Raw genomic sequence first — 20,849 nt, 5'->3', positions numbered from 1 at the left:
CTCCTTTCGGCCCCCGAATCCGGTCGGGGTGGGGCTAAGCTGACCATCCCCCTGTGGCTCCGCCTCTTTTTCCCTGTAGATCCGGGTTCGGTCCCAGCCCTCGGGAGGCTCCTGCTCGCACCGCAGTCCCCGTGGTGAGCGGGGTCCTGGGCGAGCCGGCCCTTTTCGGAGGGAGTGAGGGAGGGAAGAGAAACTGGAAGAGGGCATTAATATGAAGGAACGAGGTCCTCCCGGTCCGTGGGAAGATCCCTGGGGACAGATGCCTCCCCCTCCTTGAAATGGCCTTGTTCTTGCAGCTTTTCGTGGAAAGATCTCTGGCTTGGAGCCCATCTCTGGTCCCCGTTTGCTATGTGACCTTGGGCGAGTCACTACCCTTCTCCGGGCCCCTGTTAGCCCTAAAGCTTCCTCCAACGCTATAACTCTTAATTTTGCAGAAAAGCTTATGCAGTTACAAGACTGGCCCGTCTACTGAGGCCGCTTAGCCCAGATGACGTGGAGTTGACTCTTCAATCATGGATGGAATGAGGCGACCTATGTATTGGGTCGTTTTTATTACTTTACCATTGGTTTCAAATTGCATGTCTCAAGGTTCATTAATGTTTTCATAAAATTGTCATGGGATCCTTGTCCTAATTCCTGGCCATCTTTTTTAAAATTAGAGACAGGCTGAGAATTAAGAGACATGGTGAGCTTGTGGTATCATCATCTCTGGTCTCATAACTACTGAGGCTTTCTTTCCTTTGATCCAGATGGTGTGGTGGCTCGATTCTCCCAGTGCCTGGCTGAGTTTCGGACGTGGTTAAGAACCAACTGGTTGAGGTTCAATGCAGACAAGACGGATGTGATGCTGGTAGGCAGGGGCACACTTGGAGATTAAGGGAGGGAAAATCCAAACTCCCTCAAGTAATATAAATATTACATTACTCTTTCTGTATATTTCAGTGTTTGAGAACTGATGATGGGCCAATAATGTCCAGAGTTTGGGTGAGATAAAAATAACCTGTCAACAGTACTAGGACTATAAAAATAACAGTTTGTTATAATCTGATAAAATGGGGCCACTCGATAAAACTCTTTATGTAAAAATTATGAAAAAAACCAAACTGTTTTTTGAAGAACCAAAAGGCTGTGTAAGTGTTTTGGGGTGGCATTAATAATAAAAACCAAACTAACAAAAAGATGATGCTGATTCTTGCATAGATGTGGGGCTTCTGAATGTAATACATTACTGCTTTGTAACCTGCATTCTGCCTACTAAAGTAAAGGTAAACTCTCAATTTATCAAAAACATCCTTTTTAAGTTTTTTGGTATTTAGGTATTTTCAACCAAATTAGTAGATATTCATCAATTTTTACCTGCACATCATGTGTAGGTTGACACTTTCAAATAAAAATTTTAGTAAATAGTTTACCAAATAATCTCAAAAGGGACTCATGGACTCTGAAAATAGCTAGGTAGAGAATTTGTTTTTAGGGTTTCGAATGTGCTGCATTAATCTGTTTCATTCAAACAGCCCTAGAGTCTAAATTGTTAAAATATTTTCTTGGAGCATTTTGAGAGGTTCCTGAACTGCATAACATTTTGTTTATGTAGTATAGGTATATAGTACTTACATTTGAGTCAGGTATTGGTACTGAATAAAAGGTTATATTTCTTAGGTGTATGTAAATTACCAAAGAAAGACTTTTATTTATTGGTTAGTTTAAGGTACTGGTTGAAGTAAAATTGTGACCTTAAAATGCTTTTCTTAAAAGCAAAATAACGGAGGGGTGTGTGTGTGTGTGTGTGTGTGTGTGTGTGTGTGTGTGTGTGTGTGTGTGTGTGTGTGTGTGTGTTTATTATAGCCTCTATAAAAATGTTTAATAACTTTTTAATGGAGTATTTAGTAAATTGCTTAAAAATAATTTCCCAATATAACAGCAGTTTTGAGAAGCTTAAATGTGGTGAAAGTTAATGTTAGTTTGCCTGAAAATAAGGAAGCATTTAGGTGGGGAATGGGAGCTCAAGAGGCATTTATTCAGGCTTTGTATAGTGATTTTTTTGTTTTGGGACATTAGCCACAAACCTCACATAAAATTGAAATTACACTTTTTAGTTTAACTTTAAATATTTTACTATACAATTCTAACAATACCATTTTGGAGATCACATTAATAAATACTATAAACTGTAATGATTTTAAACAGCTTATAGGTATTGGTGAATTTTCTCATACCTTTAACTCTGTCATGTCTTGTTTTTAGGTCTTCTAGTATCAGTAGGCATTAAAGATTTATATTTTGTTAACCCAAGTATAAATAATGATTGTTTGCACTTAAATACAAAGAAGACATCTGTTGAATTAATCCAAAGTGCTGAAAAACTCAGGGAAATGGATGGAAGTAACAAGGAGATAGATTCCGGTTTAATAAAAAGGAGAATGTTCCAAACATACAGCTTTTTCTGAAAAGAGCAGCCTCTTCATCAGACAGTAAGTCATTGGAGGTGTTTTAGGATAGGCGGAAAAGCCTGGTAGTGGGGACACATAATGAGGGATTCCTACCTAGACAGGGTAGAAATTGACTAAAAGACCTCTAAGGTCCCATCTAACACTAAGATTCTGTGGCTAATGAATAGTTAATTTTTTACATATTTGATACTGAACAGGTAAGCAAGAGTTTCTGAGAAAGACTGCTTTCCTTAAGGTGGCTTCTAAAATTTTGAAAGACAAGTATATCATGAGAATAAAATGGGAATAAAACCATACTGAATTCATTAGTAATGTGTTACTAATGACTTACAATATTGGAGCTATTTCTCTTTATTTTCAGAATATCTGAACCTAAAAAAGAGCACTGAGCCCACATTTATTAAAAAAGGGAGGAAAAATGTAGAGGGAATTTTTCCCCCAAATGATATTGCCACTTAAAATTAGTAAAAATGATACACAATATTAATAAACTTAAAAGTCATTTATCAATAAGAGGGAGACACATTCAAGTATGTCCCAGATTTGATTTTCCTGACCATTTCAGAATTCATTCAGTAGCTTAAGGGACCACGATCCCCAGCTTTTTAATCACAATTGGGATTTTTTGTTGAGGTTTAACTGAAGAATCCAAGAGTAAATGGGTTTAAGCAAGCAAGTTATTCCTGTACCTTGCATTTTCACAATGCTTTTTAATTTTCTTTTTGTGAACTAGCTAAATTTCATGTATTAGCTTTGGTAGTTAAATGGAAAATCCTCCTTTATCCCCACGGTATTATGAAGCCTGAGTTTCTACCTCTAGGCTCCTTATTCTGTCTTTACCCACCCCAGGTCTATGCACATCAATTGTTCTTTGCCTTCAGCTGTTTTCCATCAAGCACCTCAAAGTCAAAACTAAACACAAGCTGACTTCTCAGAAAATGATTTTTGAGTCCAAAGGACTAAGGTAATTCAATAGGGTAACTCTATGTGCCTATACTAAAATACTTATTCCCCCAAGAAATCCTGAAAAACACTTTTATAGTATAAGTATTCTAAAAAAATAAAATGAAAATACTGTACAGTACAGTTAATGGTAAAAATTGTTTGTAGATTTGGGAACCTTAAAGTTTTCCTTTCTCTTCTTTCCCTTGCTTTTCTTTCAGTAGAAAATGTGCATCAGATGTTTATGTTTAATTGGTTTACAGACTGTCTGTGGACTCTTTTCCTGTCAAATTACCAGGTAATGTCCTTTCACTTAGCAGCTACTTCATATACCTATAAATGCACAAATTATTCATGCACAAATTATTATTGGACATAAGAATTTCAAACTAATGTTGAATCTTTGGAAAAAGGAAACTGCTTAATAGAGTCTAGAATTTTAAGGGAATACAAATAATTTAAGAAAACAGCCCATATTGCATTGTAAGTTAAGTATTAAAAATTGTATATGTGCACATTTACGCAGTATATTGTAGTGCCGGCATTACATTATTTGGAAGGAATTACTTTTTATATTTGACTGGTTGATTTGGGTAATCATTTTTGAAATTGCATTAAGAACCCTTGAACATTTGGGGGGAAAACGGTCTTTTTGAAATTAAGATTTTTAAACTGGTTTAGTAAAGTATGTTACTGCATGTTTTAATATCACCTTTGCAATAGCCAGTATCTGCCTTAGTAATGGAAGGGAAACATGTTTGTTATTTTGCAGTCATTAGCATTGGCATCAAGGCCAATTGGTAGTTCTAGGCCAATATTTTAAAATAAACTTTCAAATGGCTGGCATTTCAGGCATTGCAAATAAGTAGGTTTTCCCTCTATGGAGTCAATTCAGAGATCCATCAAAGAGCAGCTTTTTAGTATTTCGCATTTTGGAATTTTCTCTAGTTGTGCAAAATTCAGACGTTGCACAATTATGTTGCTCCTGGCATCTCAGGAAGTGTGTGGGGGAAAAGCAAATGAGATGTGAGGATGGCAGACTACCTATCCACAGTCCCTTTTCTTAATCTCTGCTCTGACCTCTAAGATTTGGGGATGTGGGATTTTACATTTCCTGTCAAGAATCACCCGAGAGAGAGAGAGAGAGAGAGAGAGAGAGAGAGAGATACTTGTCAAGAGACAGCCGCTTTCAAAGCGCGCCACTTTGCGCTGTTGCCGTTGTTGCATCACAGCAACATCCGTTTTCCAGCAAATGCACTTCAAAAAAGGCCTACATGTAAAATATAACGTATCTTTTCCCCTGCGATATGAATGCTGGACGCGGCTTTTTTGACACTTTTCCTTGACCTCTCTGGTCCCCTTAGGGCCCTCTCCAGCTGGAGTAGCTGATCCGCTAGCGCAGGGGAGGCGCCCCGCGCTGAGATGCCCATCTCCCCCCCAACACCCACCTTGACTCCGCCCCCTCCGCGCTCCTCCCGGGGAAGGCTGCCGCGGGGTCGCGCGCGCGCGCGCGCCCCTCCTCCCGCGCGCGCGCGCCGGCCTTTTCCTTCCAGTCCTGCTCAGCCGGGGCGCCGCGAGGGGGCGGAGTGGGGTGTGGTGGGCGCGCTCGGGCGGCTCCTGCGCGTTCCCGCCGAGGCAGCGGCGGCGGGAGCGGCAGAGACGGCGGCGGCGGCTGGAGTCCCGTTGCCGAGTCTCACATCCGGGTTCTGGCCGTGACCCAGCTGCGGCCGCCGCGGAGATGTGACCCGTCAGTACGGCAAATATGGCGGAGGTAAGGGAGCGAGCTCCCCCTCCCCGTCCCAGAGCCGGGCGCCCCCGGGCCCTGGCCGGGGAGGAGTGGAGTGGGCCTGGCTAGGAGAGGCCCAGCCCTGCTGGCGCCACTGCCCACCTGTTGTCCGGAACAGGCCGCGCTCTGGGCGGGAGCTTTCCCTGGAACTTAGTTGGGATGGGTCCGGGGATAGGAAGCCGAGGCGTAGTAGGACTTCGGGGGCAGTTTGAAGGGTCGAGTAGTGCGTAGTAGTGCGTGCGGAGAGGGGTGAGGGGGAGTGGGCGCCCGCGGGGCAGGGGCGTCGGTGGCGCAACTTCGCCGGCCGGTGCTAGGGGCCAAGAGAGGAGCTGCTGCTTCCTCTTCTTGCGAAGTTTCTTCCCTCCCTCGCCGAGATGCTGTTGCGCCCTTCCGCGTCACCCCCACCCGTTTGCTACTGACATCCAGTCTATGTTAATGGGGAAAACGTAAGGCAGAATGGCCTTTAACTCTCGTTTTCCTGATGGTGCTAAGATGAGCGTGGAGAAATAAACCTGGCCTTTCGCAGGCCGGCCGTTTAGGTTGGGGGACTCTCTCTGTATCTCCGGAACAGTTCCATTCCTCCTCAGGGTAGAACCTGTTTTTCTCTCTTCACATTTCAGAAGAGTTGCTTTCTACCTTTCCCTCTCTTCACTTTCCAGGCATTCCCTCCACCCCTTTCATGTTAAGGCTATCTATTATTGTCTTTCTCTTCTCATTTTTTTTTCCCCCTTGTGGGGAAAAAAACGAGTTCCACCCAGTAAACGAGTTACCAAAGCCCCCTTTCCTCGGTGGTAATTGTTTTATGTTTTTGGGCTTCAAATCGTGGCGAACTACCACTCTTAATGATTGTTTCGAACTTAGTGTTGTGCCACTGGAGATTTAAATTTTTGTTCTGATTTAAACCTTTACACATTCGATGTTTTTAATACTTTTTTCCCCCTTACCCTCGGAAGAATTCCGTTATTCTTCACCCCCTAGAGTTGAAGAAGTGATAGTATTTGGGGTTTTAAGTCTACTTTGAGTCAAAGCCTCACTAAATGATTGTTAAGGCATTTCCTTGTATGAATTACCATTTTCATGGTCTCGGAGACACCCCAAAACAGATTCAGGAATAGTTTTTTTTTTTTTTAACCATCCAGCCCCCAGTTTTTGTGTTCATTATTTGCTAAATGAAGTCAGTGGTGAATTATTTGGTAATACCATATTATCTCCTTTTTAAACCTTGGGATACGGAAACGTGTAGATTATGGAAAAATATTAATTTCGACGCTTTTTATGTACCGGTTGAGTGGAGGGACTTAAAAGTTAGCTTTTTGTGCAGTTGCTTTTAGGGTGCTCCTTCTGCTTTCCTTACGGAAACTGACTTTATATTAATGTAGTGGAGTATTTGCTATTAAAAGAGCAGATTTCACTATAGCAGGACTCTTCGCTGCCAGTAATCTTTTTAAAACATTTACTAATTTTGATTTAAAACTAAATTTAGATCTTAGGTTTATTTCCATTTCTTTTGTTCTTTGTGGTTAAAGAATTGTATTTCAAGGCACATAAGTTGGAGAAAACACAGTACTTTGTATTTCACTTAAATGTGACTGGATTCATTCCACTGGGCTGAAACAATTTTAGTCCTGGAAAGATTTTAAGTGTTTCTTTTTTTCATATGTAAGAGGGGGAAGGGGTCGTATGTGGCTGAATTTTCCTACCTTTTGTCAAATAGTTTTCAGTGGATTCCCCTTTCAGTGAATGCCTATTAGATAAGCAGCAGTGACGGTTTCTTCCCTGGTGGTGTTGCTCACAATGGTTTGAGCTTTAAGTTCTGTAGTCATATTTTAAGGCAAGCTATTATAGAAGGAAAATAACTTAGAGTTTGCAAATACAGTAAAATTTAAGTTTAAGAAACTTCACCCATAAATTTTAACTGCCAGCATACTGAAAACTTAGTATGTAAGTAGAAGTATATTAATATTTTTTTGTTTTAGAAGCTAAAGATGATTGCATTAATGTAAGAGAAGAAAAGCAATATTTTGAGTCACTAATCATTTCCTAATATTTTCAAGGGTTTGTTTTAGTTTCCTTAAAAATTGGATCACTTGGAGAATGGAATGCTCATGTTAAGTAGGAACACATGGATGGTTCAATTTCAAGAAGAGAAAACCTGAACTTTGTTTTCAGTGCATTTATTTAGTGACCTGAAATCTTTAAAAAAAATTTGTCTTTTATAACTTGAGTTGCTTGTAGATGGTTTTATTTTTAGTGATTTTGGAGGAAGAACGGGGAATCCTTCTTCATTCATCTGTGTCCTGCAAAAAATCTAAAGCAAGTGAAAAAATGAAAAGTAAAATTTGTATTTTTCTGATCTCAATATTTTAGTAATCAGGATGATTTTAGAGACTAATCATTTTTGAAAATTAGGTGGAGAAATGCTTGGTGTATAGAGGGCTTTTATTTGCTATTGTGTGAGCTCTCAGGAGATTTCATGATGCCAATATAAAGCGTGTGGTAAAATAAATGTGCTATTGTACTTTTGGTTGAGTAGACTTGAGCATTGAAGCTAACTGGTGAAATAACAGAAAATGCAGAACAACAATATACATTTATTTGATAAATCTGAGGGGAAAGCAGGTTATTGAGGAAGTATGTCTCTGGAGAAAAATGTAGATATTATGCTTCTGGGTGTTTTTATTGTTGTTACTTTTTACATAGGAGAATGACACTGACCTTGTTTTTCCAGAGAAATGTTTAATTCCTGAATACAAATTGATTTAGATGTAAATAGAATATACAGATTTTTCATACTTGATCTGATCATCTTAGGCAGTCCATAGTAGGAAGTATGTATTTAATGGTTCTTCAGATCATGGTAACATTAAAAACATATTTAATGTGCTTAAAAGAAATGGTACATACTCACTTTCTTAATAGTTTTTGGTAATATTTCTCATTACTTATTATCCCTTAGAATTATTTATCAACCTTCCAAAAGGAGGTTCTCCTAGTTACACTTAAAGGAAGGAAATTACAGAGTAGTTGCAGTTTTACAAAGGCAATGAGAAAGGAAGAAATCGTTGATCCTTTGGGTTTTATAAGGAATGTGGTGTAGGGACCTTTGGGAATGAACAATTTGTCTGTTATTTCGGAGTTTGTAAACACAGAAGGGACTGCTCCAGGAAAAAAAAAAAAATCCACAACATGGTGCAAGACCTATTTTTTCACCTAGGCCGTATTGCTGTTACATAAAGAAAAGAAAATTTAATGAACTTGCTTTTCTGTGTTAGTTTTAAGTATTTAAACATTTCCAAAAATTATATACATAATCTATTCACTATTGCATCTATTCATTTATTTCTCTTGAAAACAGACTGCTTGCTTAGTGGTTTTTTAGTGTATTTGAATTTCATTTTTTAAGGAAATAGGATCATCTAAACTGCTATTCTTGATAGTGTTAATTTCAATTGTAAACAAAACTTGTTTCACTGTGATGGATTTAGGCTTTAAATAATTCTCTGTAGTGGTAATGAATTTTTTTTTAATATTTATACTTGATTGTATTTAGGATTTATCCAGAGTAATCAAGAACACCAATGTATGAGAGTCTAATAAAGTTTAATTCAGAAGGAGTAATAAAGTGCTTGATAAGGTAGGAAAGGTTAGCTGGAGGAAATATAGAAGTGGATTACTTTTAGAGAATTTTTGTACCGAAGACTCATCAGTTTCTCAAATCAGAAATAAAACACTGCCATTGAAGCAAGTAACTGATTAGTAAAAGTAGAAAAGTAATCATCTATATAGAAATTTCTTGCTTGGTGTTAACTTGAGTCCCTGTATATTTCAGTGTTTATTTGCAAATGTTTTCAAAATTCATTGCAGTGATTAAGCTGTTCAGGTACCAGTCATCACTTGGGACCCATTCTGTTTGACTTATTCTATGGCTTATAAGAATGACTGTTAAAATTATGTTTGTGTAGATAGGAAATTCATAAAGTAGCACCCCCCAGAAAGCTTTTTGCAAATTGAGATCATTTTTTCCCAAAAGTCCTAGATTAAAAAAAAAAAAAATTTAGAAGAGGCTGTAAAACATATCCCATCCCTTTAGCTAAGTATTCCTAAGTAGTGTTATGTCTTTTGAGCAAATCATAATAGTAAAGAAGTTAGATCTCAAAGGAAATTGAACTAGAAGAAGTCTAAATCTTTCTATCTTAGGGAAAATGAAACTGAGCAGAGTTAATGCAGTTTGTCCTAGGTTGTGCATTTAGGCTGTGGCACAATTAAGAGTGGGACCCAGGCTTCTGAATTCCTAGTGCTTAATAATAGCAGTTCATCCTCTGAATTATTATTGCTGTAGTCAATTTGCTAGTTTTACCACCAAGATTTTCTTAATCTGTTTTATGCCCCAGAATTCCTCAGGGGAAAGAAGTGATTTAGTTTTGTATGGAGGAAGAGAAATGGTGAGCACAGTTCCCCTGTCTTCACCTGGAGGAGGGCCTCTAACTCCTTCCTGGCTTCTATCCCCATAACTCTGAGAATCTCTGATTTAGTGTCTAAATTACTAAGCAGGTGATGATAACAAAGAAATGGTGATGGAATTGGTTTGAGGGGAGAGATTAGTTCAAACAGGTATGTTCATTGAAAATATGCTTTTGAGGGGCGCCTGGGTGGCTCAGTCGTTAAGCGTCTGCCTTCGGCTCAGGTCATGATCCCAGGGTCCTGGGATCGAGCCCCGCATCGGGCTCTCTGCTCCGCGGGAAGCCTGCTTCTCCCTCTCCCACGCCCCCTGCTTGTGTTCCCTCTCTCGCTGTGTCTCTCTCTGTCAAATAAAATCTTTAAAAAAAAAAAAAAAAAAAAAAGAAAATATGCTTTTGATTGCCTGGAATATAGGAGTCTAATGATTACTTCATGTTTTTACTACCTTATTTTTTTTTAATAATTATAATATTCTAGATTACCATGTTCTAGAAAAATACAAAAGAGAAACATTTGAACAGATCTGAGGCATTGAATTTGTTACAACTATTAGCAACTTCATCAACTAAATCATATATATGGGTGAAGGTATAAAAGTTAACAGTTTCATTTTTTAATTTGATTTAGCTTACTCATACTCTGTGTGACTGTCTAGTGTTATGTTTTCCATCTCAGGTAATTATATATGCACCTAAAAGAAAACTAGGTTATTTTTCTAAATTACGCACTTGTTAAAAAAAAAAAAGTGGCAAGTACTAAGTTTTCTTAAAAATCTAGAAGTAGAGGAAGAAAATGAAAATAGCCAATAATTCCACAAGATAATCTCCACTAACTTTCTTTAAAAAAAAACAAAACAAAACAGTAATGCTAACAAGTGGTTAGAAAATTCCAACAGTGTAGAAAGGTATAAATGAAAAAACCTTCTCTCCCCTACCCGTTTCCTAGAGGTATTTACTGTTAACAGATTCTTGTATATACTTATGGAGAAAAAAATTTTCATGTGTATTCCAGCCCAGTTTACCCCCTACTCTACACTTTTTTTTTTCCATTTCTAAAAATGCATGAATAAATATGTGTATATATTTTTTACATTTTTTTTTTCTCATTCTCCACAGATTTTTGTGTCATTCTTTTTAATGGATTATTAGTGTTTAAATGTTTGGAAGACTTGTATTTCACTTCTAACTAGTTAAATGATAGACATTAAAATATTTTCCCAATTTTTTGCTGTGAGCCACTTTATGGTAAATGACTTATCGATATATCTTAGTACACTTTTTTAGGCATATCAGTAGGGTAATTTCATATTAGCAAAATGATCGCTAGAACGGTTAAACCAACTCATTTTTCTACCAATAATGTATGAATGCATTTTAAATACATTTTAACCTCCAATGAAAAATCTTTACTACTTGCATTTTATAGTTTGTGCTTTTTCTAAAAATAGATACTGTTACAAATGAGTATCTGTTTAACAGCTTTAGTTTTATTTTTCCCCTCCTTCTCCCTTCCAATTTACTGTGTCATTAATGGTAGATGTTTCAGGTTTTCCTGGAGAGTATTGTTAGAGATACCAATTCCTTAGGAGACATAAATAATAGTCTGACATGACAGATGACAACTTGCAGTCACATTTTAAACATGCTTTGAACAGATGAAAACCATTTTAAAAAGAAAGAGAAAGTAAGGAGGAGGAAGGAAAGAGGTAAAGAGAAAACATTTTTAACATAGTTGTTTCCTTGGGAGATATGGAAGCATTCAGGTCCTAGACTTCAGTTCCACCTTCACCACCCACCATGGAAGCTTGATGAAGTCACTTTACCTCCTTGGGTTTGCTAATCTATAAAATGAGGTAGGCAGGGCATGTGTTATTGTCAGGTATATAGTTATGATCAAGTAACTTTATTCTTTTGAAAAAATGTAGTACTATAGAAATGTAAGCTGGTTCTGCTATTCCCTTAAGTACCTAAATAAAAAGTGTTCTTATTTCATACTGAAATTTCCTGTATTATGATACTAAACTCTTATTTAGAAAAATAATTGTTTTGTCTTTGGGCTGGGCAAAGATAATGTTTATAGTATAAACTGTTTTCAAATGCCGAGTTTCTAGAAACTCAATTTTTAATTTAACTGAATAGAATTAACTTTCAAGAAACTAATCTCACTCTCACCCTCCCCAAGCTGAAACAATGGGATTTTATTTTGAACATAGAATACTAAAATGTATGTCTAGAGGCAAACCATCCCTACTTCCCCTCCCCCATCCTAATCTAGGTATACATCACTTAAATCACAGTTCTTGAAACATTCCAGTATTTCTGATGTAAAATGAACATTAATGCTATCTTTGAATAATGGGTAGTTTTACTTTATGCCAGCTAAGCTTACAAATGCTACCAGTCCTCTAAACATTTGGTATCTTAATTATTGGAAAATATTTGGGGCCTTTTTCAGAACTTTAAAGGGATAGATAACTTTACCAAGTGCTGTTTGAGGCCTTTTACAAACTACAGACACCATTCACAATCCAGTATCTTCATTATTGCCAATATCTAACATCAGTGAAAATAAACCTTTTATTCTTCTGTAGGATAACATTTTTAATCAGAAGCCCCTTTTTATGAGAAGACTGTTAAATGGAATAATTATTGGAGTTTTATTGGCTTAAAAAAAACCTAAATGTTCAAAGAGCTATTTCTTTTAAGCTCCTAATTGGAAAGAAATGCTGGGTTTTTTTGTTTTGCCCTGCAAATCATTTCGAAAGTTTATTAAAAAGGAAAAACAGCACTGTGAGGCTACTTTGTGGATGGCGAACCTGGAACCAGATGAAGATAAGTCGTCATTGCTGTAGCCTTGGACAGATTCTGTGCTTAAACTTGGGAAATAAAGCATAATTGCATGACATAAAAGTGGATTAATACTTTAAAATACTGATTTGCTCTGTAATAATTTGTGTGGTGGTTAAATCCATTTTGAGCTAGAAATGTGTAGCTCTGCCCAAAAGATCTAGAAACCCTTTTTATAGTTACATTACTCTATCACCCTGCTCTCCAGCTTCCTATTAGAGGAATAGAATTAAAAAGTAGCACTGTTTTAACTCTATTGTGGCAAAGTAACTTTTAAGTAAAGATAGTGGTGTGACACTTGAAAATCTATTAATACTGAATACCGTCAGTCTTTTATTAAAATAAAAGACTTGATTATAACATATAGTCAAGAACCATTCTAAGCATTAGAAGGAAAAAAAACAGGACTCTTGGAAAAGTATGCTTCAAAAGAACCTAAGTTATCATGTACAATCTAGAATGTCATACTTAGTACAATAACATAATGTGGACAGTTTTCAAAATGGAGTTTTAATACTTTATAAGAAATTTGTCTTAGATGCCTAGCTTTTGAAAATTAGGCACTTCCCTCGTTTTATTTTGTTTTTTCTTGACTCTCTGCCCCATTACTTAGCAGAAAGAGGGAAAATACAGATCTTCCTCGACTTATGATGGGGCTATGTCCTGATAAGCCTATCATAAGTTGAAAGTATCATTAAGTCAAAAATGCATTTAATATACCTAACCTACTGAAAGAACATCTTAGCTTAGGCTAGCTTATCCCAAACATGCTCAGAATACTTACATTAGCCTACAGTTGGGTAGAATCCTCTAACACAAAGCCTATTTTATAATAAAATGTTGAATATCTCATGTAATTTATTGAATACTAGACTGAAAGTGAACAACAGAAAGGTTATATGGGTACACAGTGGTTATAAGTGTATTGGTTGTTGTTTACTCTCGTGATTGCATGTCTGACCGGGAGTTGCAGCTTGCTGCCACTGCCCAGCATCACAAGATAGTATCATACCACATATTGCTAGCCCAGGAAAAAAATCAAAATTTGAAGTTCAGTTTCTACTGAACACCTATTGCTTTTGCACTGTCGTAAAGTTGAGAAATTGTTGAGCCATCGTTGTTGGGGGCTATCTGTACTAGAATAACCCTATCTCTTTGCTAATGCTTTTGGCCTTCCAGCATCTCTGACTTCTAATGGGCATGAAATAGCTCTGAATGAATAGGAAAGGTTTTAATTATGAAGTGTATGTCATTTGAAACATATTTAGTTTTTGTTATTTATAGAAGTTTGTGTTTGTAGATGACTTGTTTATAGTTATAAATTAACTGAATTTAGATAAAATGTAGCCACAAATTGTCAAGTGGTGATATTACTGAAATAAGTTGCTAGCTAGCAATTTTATCTTTAAATTTTCTAAGTGCTTATAGTTAAATATATAAGGAGTAGAATGCTACAGTAGAAGCAGCATTTTAATTGGGAATGTTTGTAATTTTTCATCAGATAACTTGACTTTAGCTTGAAGCTTACTAATTCTGTGATAATCTAAAAATATGTTGTTTGTGAGTAAAGTTAACCTAATGTACTGTTTGGTGCTTAATAACATTTTACTTTTTCTTCTGCTTTCTTAAAATATAACTTTTACTTAAAATAATGTCTTAAAGTGTTTTGGCCTCCCTTCTCCCACACATTTTAAGCCAGAGACCAGCTTGATAGCAAACCTTGTGTGTAATTTCCTCTGTCTTGATTGGAGAAAATATTTTAGAAAGTTCTAAGATCTAAAATCAGATCTCTTAAACTACATATGTTATGAGACCCATATTTGCCTTTAAAATCTGAATTCCTTATTGTTGTCTTTGTTTCTAGATTCAGGAATGTTTGGAATTTTTTAATGTTTAAATACAATGTCAGAGAAAGGATTATATGGAAGGTTTTAGTTTGTCTTGGACAATTCAGACATTAGAACTTACTATGGTTTTTGGTGTCATGCTTGTCATTGAATAATTCCTATAATTTTGTAAAGATTTACTACACAAAGATGATAATTTTTCTTCTTTTCTCCCCCTCTCCTAGCCATCTGTTGAGTCTTCGAGTCCAGGTAAGTATTTTCTATATTTTCTATAATCTCTATTTGACTAACATTTGTCCTATTAGTTATAAAAAGGCTAGAGGAGTTAGACTATCATCTGACTTGCTTTTCTTCTGAATGCTTCTTTTCTCTGGGGAAAAAGAAATGGATGAAATATTTGACTGCCCATGAAAGTACAGGTGAGGCTGCTGTGAGTTCAACCTCATGACTATTTTTGGGGTCACTTTTTTTATGAATTACTATGTGTATTTCTTACAGGTTTTAATTGCTATTTGATTTCAAGTATATATGAAGTGTATTTTTTCAAAAGGAGTCACTACTTAGAAATATTTGCTTGTGTAGGAAACTCAAAGTATTTGAGAAAAAAATTAATGTATTTAGTGAGGGAGAAAAAAATAATATAAGAACATTAAAAAATGAATAATGTAAATTAAGGTTATGTTTAGATGCACACCATATAGCTTTGGAGTTCCGTATTCTCTTACAAATACAGTACAGATACATTTTTTCTTAACTTAGAGGTTGCAAACATGTGGTATTTGAACCATATCTGGGCCACACATGTTTTTTGTTTGGCCAGTGTAGTGATCTTAAAAATTAGAATGTTTTTTATATAAAATCTGTATTTAGGCTTCTTACGATTAGTCAGAGGTTCTAGCACTACTAAGTATAGCATTCCTGTATAGCAACAATTGGTTGGAGCTAAAGAGCAGTCAGGAAAGAGTCCAGTCTTTGCCTCAGTGTCCAGGGACTTCAAGAGAGAGGACAGCCTTCTATAATGGAGTACGTGAATTAAGGAACAGCTCAGTATAGCATAAGAGTCAGAAAGGGAGCTCTCTGAGATAGGGTAGTGTTTTATTTGAAAACATCTCATATATATTGAATATTTAGGTATGATGTATTACTGAATTTTTCAGATTATTGAAGCAGTCTTTCTATGTTGTAAGTTTTAGAAAGAATGTTTGTAAAAATGCTTAATATATGCCTTTTGTAATGGTTTGGGGTCATTTTCAGGAACACAAATCACTGTACTCTGTGTAGTACAATGTATGAAGTAGGAGCTAGACTAGAATACCTCCAGATCCCTTCTAAATGGTTAGTGTGCTCCCAATTGACTGTGAGTTTTGTCATATTTATTTCAGCTGAGATGTCTTACTCTTTCTAATATGCTTGGAAGTAAAGTATATTAGGCTTTGTGACATTTCTGAAACTCAAGGATTTTTTTTTTAACTTCCTAGTTTATAAATATGTTCTGGATGGTTGAGGTTGGAAGTAATCTGACCTCAGATAAATAGTAGATTATTGTATCCTTTTTAGGACATGGAATTGTTCCCAATATTTTTTTTTTCTTTCAAACACAGACATCTTTTCATCGAAAAAATAGGTTCTAGTTGTTTTTGTTAATGTTGTCACACTGCAAATAGACTGCGTTTTAGATATATGTATTTTTAAGATTTTATTTATTGACAGAGAAAGAGAGAGGGATCACAAGTAGGCAGAGTGGCAGGCAGAGGGAGAGGGAGAAGCAGGCCCCCTGCTGAGCAGAGAGCCCAGTGCAGGGGCTCGATCCCAGGTCCTGGGATCCTGGGATCGTGACCTGAGCCAAAGGCAGACGCTTAACAGACTGAGCTACCCAGGTGCCCCTAGATATTTTTCTATGAATTTTTGAGACATTCATCAGGTAATATATAGGCACAAAAAAAGTAATTACTTTAAACGTGATATTAATAAATAGCTTTCTCATTTTCTATTCCATTTGAATCGGCTTAGGCTGACCTTGCATAGTGGAGTTTGAAGAATAAAATATCTTTGATGGCCTTTACTACTTGCTGAATGCTTATACAAATAGATTGATTTTTTTGTATTATTTTGTTTTTGTTTTCAGACTAAGGAAGGTCTTTTGAAGTAGTGTTTGTAATATCAGGCTTCTGCCCAAAGAGAATATATATTGTTCTTATAAGTAATACTAGTTGTAGGCAGTTAACAAAAGTTGGTGGAAAAAGAGTAGGAATAGAATAGAGGCTTCATGTAAAAAAATTTTTTTGGTCCGCTGGTAAAAGGCTATGGCTTTTGTAACATCTGTACTTTGGAATTGATGTTACTAATAATAATCACATGACCCAGGCTCAGTGGTTTATCTCTAGACTTTACCAGTGTAAACCTGTGGAGGCACAATACAGGGTTTTACCTGTAAGACTTGTAGCCATTAGAGGGGGAGATTTAGGGAACGGAAGGAAATAAAATGATTAAATGAGTGCACATGATATGTTATAAACAATTTATCTTTTGACTCTTTGAAAGATGTAAGATACCTTTTACTAATTTTGCAGTAAGATGTAATTTTTTGACCAAACTGATCTTTGCCTTAACTCTGAAGCAAAATATTTACTTACACAAAGCACCAGATTCCCTACCTCTAATAATTTATTTAGGGATTTTTACCTCTAGGAGACAGCCTAACATGGGCCTAGTAATTAACAGAAAGGAATAGGATGGTTACTTGGTTTCAACAAGGTAAAAAAGAAGTCAGATGAAACCAGGAAGTCAGATTACGGCAAGAAAAGAAGTGAAATTGTAAATTAGTAGAAAACAGTGCGGTGTATATGTGGAGAAAGGATTGGAGTGAGAAGGGGAAAAAGGTTTACCTACCCTTTGGTATTTCATGTGGTGCAAGGTGAGGTGGCAAAGCTTTGCAAATGACAACAAAAAATGGGAGACTTTAAGTAAGTAATAGAACACTTATAACTTGATGCTGTGTATTCATGTGAGTTTTGTTACTTTAGTTAGTGAAAGTATAAGTAGTTAGGAATTAAGCATAATTAGTTTTTTACAATATTTGCATTCAATAGGAATTATATTATGATTAGGATAATAGTATATTCAGGGTGGTGGTGTGAGGTGGTTTTAGGATCTTCCTGCCTACAAAGGAGAAGAAAAATACAGCATCATTTGTAGGAATACATGATTATTGACTAAGTGTCCTAGAAGATTGCTGGGTGAACTGAAAAGTTTTGGGAACATTTTTCATTAAAAACTCAAGAAGAAGGGATAATGATTGGGACAAAACTGCAACTAAATCAAGAGTTCTCAAACTGCTCTCCTATAGAACTCTATGTCCAGTCCCTCAACCAGTAGTACTAAGATGCCCTAATAAAATTATGCCATGCCATTTCTTTCCAAAGAAATTGATAGTATATATAATATGAAATGTATTTTTATTTTTACGTCATTCTAAAACGTTGATAGTTTTTTAACTCATTTGTGTTATGAGGTGATACCTGATTTAGAAATACCTATTTAGTTATTTTATATTTAATATCAATATTGTGTTCTTCAAAGAGCAGAATACTTCTTAGTGCTTCACCACCTGACCTGGCTTGCAGTTCACACATCTTAGTAAAAACAGGTTCTCTTCAGGGCCCCTGGGTGGCTCAGTCGGTTAAGCGTCCGACTCTTGATCTCAGCTCGTCTTGATCTCAGGGTTGTGAGTTCAAGCCCTTTGTTGGGTTCCACGCTGGGTGTGGAGCCTACTTAAAAAAAATTTTTTTTTTTTTTTTAAAGAAAAATAGGTTCTCTTCAAGTATTCTTTGAGGCAAGATACCTACTGTCTCTGAGGCTGGGGCTTGCAGGAGGTTTGAAGTACAGTAAAAGCACAGGCATTGAAATTAGCAGACCCAGGATTTAAATTCCATCCTTGCCACCTACTGGCTCTGTGGGTTTAAACATGCTGCTTAAACTCTCTGAGCCTCAAGTTTTTGTTTTTGTTCATAGGATTGTTTGAAGATTAAATGAGATATAATGTATGTGGCGTACTTGAGCCATAGTATTAGGCACACAGTAAGCATTCAAAACGTGGTGTTTACACTGAAAATTGAGGGAGATGACAAGAACCCTGAGCCTTGGGCACCCCATTATCCCTAGTACTCTGTTTTTCAAGAAATCAACCTTTAACTCTGTTTTACTTACTGGTCCTCTTACTGGACTGAAGGAAGGGTATATTGATGTAATATATTATGAATTAATGATATTAACCTTTATTAATTAATATAACTTTATTAACATTTAACAGTTTAAATTGATTAAAAAATTGCTAATTGATTTTTTAAATGTTAAATAACTCATTTATTAGTAAAAAATGCTTTTGCACACTTAAGTCCAGGTTTGGCAATAGCCAAATGTGGGGATAGTTTACAGAATGTATATGCCGAGCACTTGCAATCTAATATTACAGGCTTGACCCTATTGAGTACAGCAGTATTCCCCAGCCACCAGGCTAAAAATAGATTAGCTTACACATCAGTTACCTATTGGAGTATTTTTAATGACTTTCATAAGAGTTCTATATGCAGTTTTTAATAAATTTTGCTTTTATATTCTATATCAGAATTATTTCAGACCGAAATCAACTAAGTTGAGAACAGCTACCTATATGTTAAAATATATTTTTGTGGAAGAGCTAATAGAATAATATTTGATTGCAGCTGTATTTTCATTAGACTGTTTGTTCAGATGACTTTGTATTTCACATGACTATGTATTCTCATGGGCCATAAGGGTTCATGCTCATTGGGTCTATTAAATATCAAATGATTAAGAATTGTGATTTTTTCGCACACAAATGATCGTTCTATTTTTAATATGACCCTTTATTCTTTGCAACTGAAATTTCATATTTAGATGACAGTACTTTTTAAAAGCTACATACTTTTTTAAAGCTATACTCTCCTCCCACCCCGCATACTAGTTGCAGTTTTAACTGTGAATATATAGAGGTGAAAGAGGGCAAAAAATAATCCCTGAGAGAAGAGAGTTTTTGCAGGAGGTTGGTGATGAGTGTAAGGGCAAGAATTTTAGAAAACAAATAAGACTTGATGTGCATAGCTTTTCCCTGATACTTTTATTTGACTTCTGCCCAGCTTCATATAACATACACATTAAATTAATATTAATAACACTTAATTTGGTTTACCAAACTTTTTAAAATATTCTTTACCAGGAGGTTCAGCAACATCAGATGACCATGAATTTGATCCATCAGCTGACATGCTGGTTCATGATTTTGATGATGAACGAACATTAGAAGAGGAAGAAATGATGGAAGGAGAAACAAACTTCAGTTCTGAAATAGAGGATCTTGCAAGGGTAAATAAACACTAAGAGCTAGAGGATGAAGTAGTCATGGCTTTTTTGCGGAGAGTAGTCATGGCTTTTTTGCAGAGAGAGGAAATACTTGAAATTTTGGGTCTCTACCTTTGTTTTGGGGGAAAAGTGGTGTTGTATATAATTGATACTGAAAAATTTTATGTGGTCGTAGGTGCGATATTTAAAGTTTGAAATGAAAGGCATTTTTTTTTTTTTTTAAATAACTATTTGGAATAGAATTAAAATAGTTACTTTAGTAAAACATCACAGGTATCCAGTCACAGATGGGCTATATGAAGAGGTGCTTGGGTGGCTCAGTCGGTTAAGTGTCCTACTCTTGATTTCAGCTCAGGGTCGTGAGATCAAGTGAGGTTGTTGGGCCCTGCATTGGGTGTGGAGCCTGCTTAAGATTCTCTCTTTCTCCCTCTGCCCCTCCACCCCTTTCCTGCTCTCTAAAAAAAAAGTATGCTGAATTTCCTCATACATACCTCTGTCCTCCCCCACTTGCTGACCTTTTACTTAATACCCTTTCAGAGCCAGAATTTCTTAATAGTGGTTATCATCTTCCTCATTTCCCATTTATTCCATAAAATACTCTAGATAGTCTCTGCCCTTTCCTGTCAAGATGACCAATGATTTTATTGTTCTATGCATCAGTCACTTTTCTCTACTTCACTCTCAGCCATATTCAAGTTAACACTCCCTTCTTTTATTTGAATTCTGGAGTACCCCACTGTCCAGTTTTTCCTATCTGTTTGTTTCTATTCAGTGCCCTTTGCAGACTCATCTTCCTTCACCCAAGGTTTAAATTTGGAATTCCGCAATTCTCTGTTTTGCACTTTTCTTCTGTCTGTAAATTAGTGCTCCTCAAAATGTAGTATGAAGGTCAGCTGCTTCAGAATCGCTCATGGACTTAAGAAATGCAGATTCCTATACCTGTCCCCAGGCATACTGAATTAGAATCTCTGGAATGTATACACACCAAATTTGAAAATTATTAATTAGGTGATCTGATTTAATCTATTCCCATGGTATCCATATTCTTTATTTTTCTAGCATTAACATATTCCTTGTCCCCGGTTTTGTTTATCTAACCTTCCCTACGTGACATTTCTGCTTGGATATCTCAATAGACATC

General features: G+C 36.4%; 1 protein-coding gene across 25 annotated transcripts in view; it reads left to right on the top strand.

Moving 5' to 3' along the window:
• The window catches only part of MIER1 (MIER1 transcriptional regulator), a 66,871-nt gene that overhangs the window by 515 nt on the left and 45,507 nt on the right, over nt 1-20,849 (top strand). For 2 of the 25 annotated variants that reach the window (XM_078072946.1, XM_078072949.1), the window contains exons 2-6: nt 750-850; nt 3,617-3,690; nt 14,554-14,578; nt 14,712-14,748; nt 19,566-19,711. In XM_078072946.1, the coding sequence (XP_077929072.1) occupies nt 750-850; nt 3,617-3,690; nt 14,554-14,578; nt 14,712-14,748; nt 19,566-19,711 (383 nt within the window). Of the gene's footprint in view, nt 135-749; nt 851-942; nt 985-2,244; nt 2,472-3,299; nt 3,415-3,613; nt 3,691-5,007; nt 5,164-14,553; nt 14,579-14,711; nt 14,749-19,565; nt 19,712-20,849 lie in introns of those variants that run through there. The other 23 variants (XM_078072954.1, XM_078072952.1, XM_078072962.1 and 20 more) reach the window with 20 other exon arrangements.

Source organism: Halichoerus grypus, chromosome 5 (genome assembly GCF_964656455.1).
Source record: "Halichoerus grypus chromosome 5, mHalGry1.hap1.1, whole genome shotgun sequence".
In the NCBI taxonomy this organism is placed as follows: domain Eukaryota; kingdom Metazoa; phylum Chordata; class Mammalia; order Carnivora; family Phocidae; genus Halichoerus; species Halichoerus grypus.
This window is presented reverse-complemented; position numbering and strand designations above follow the sequence as displayed.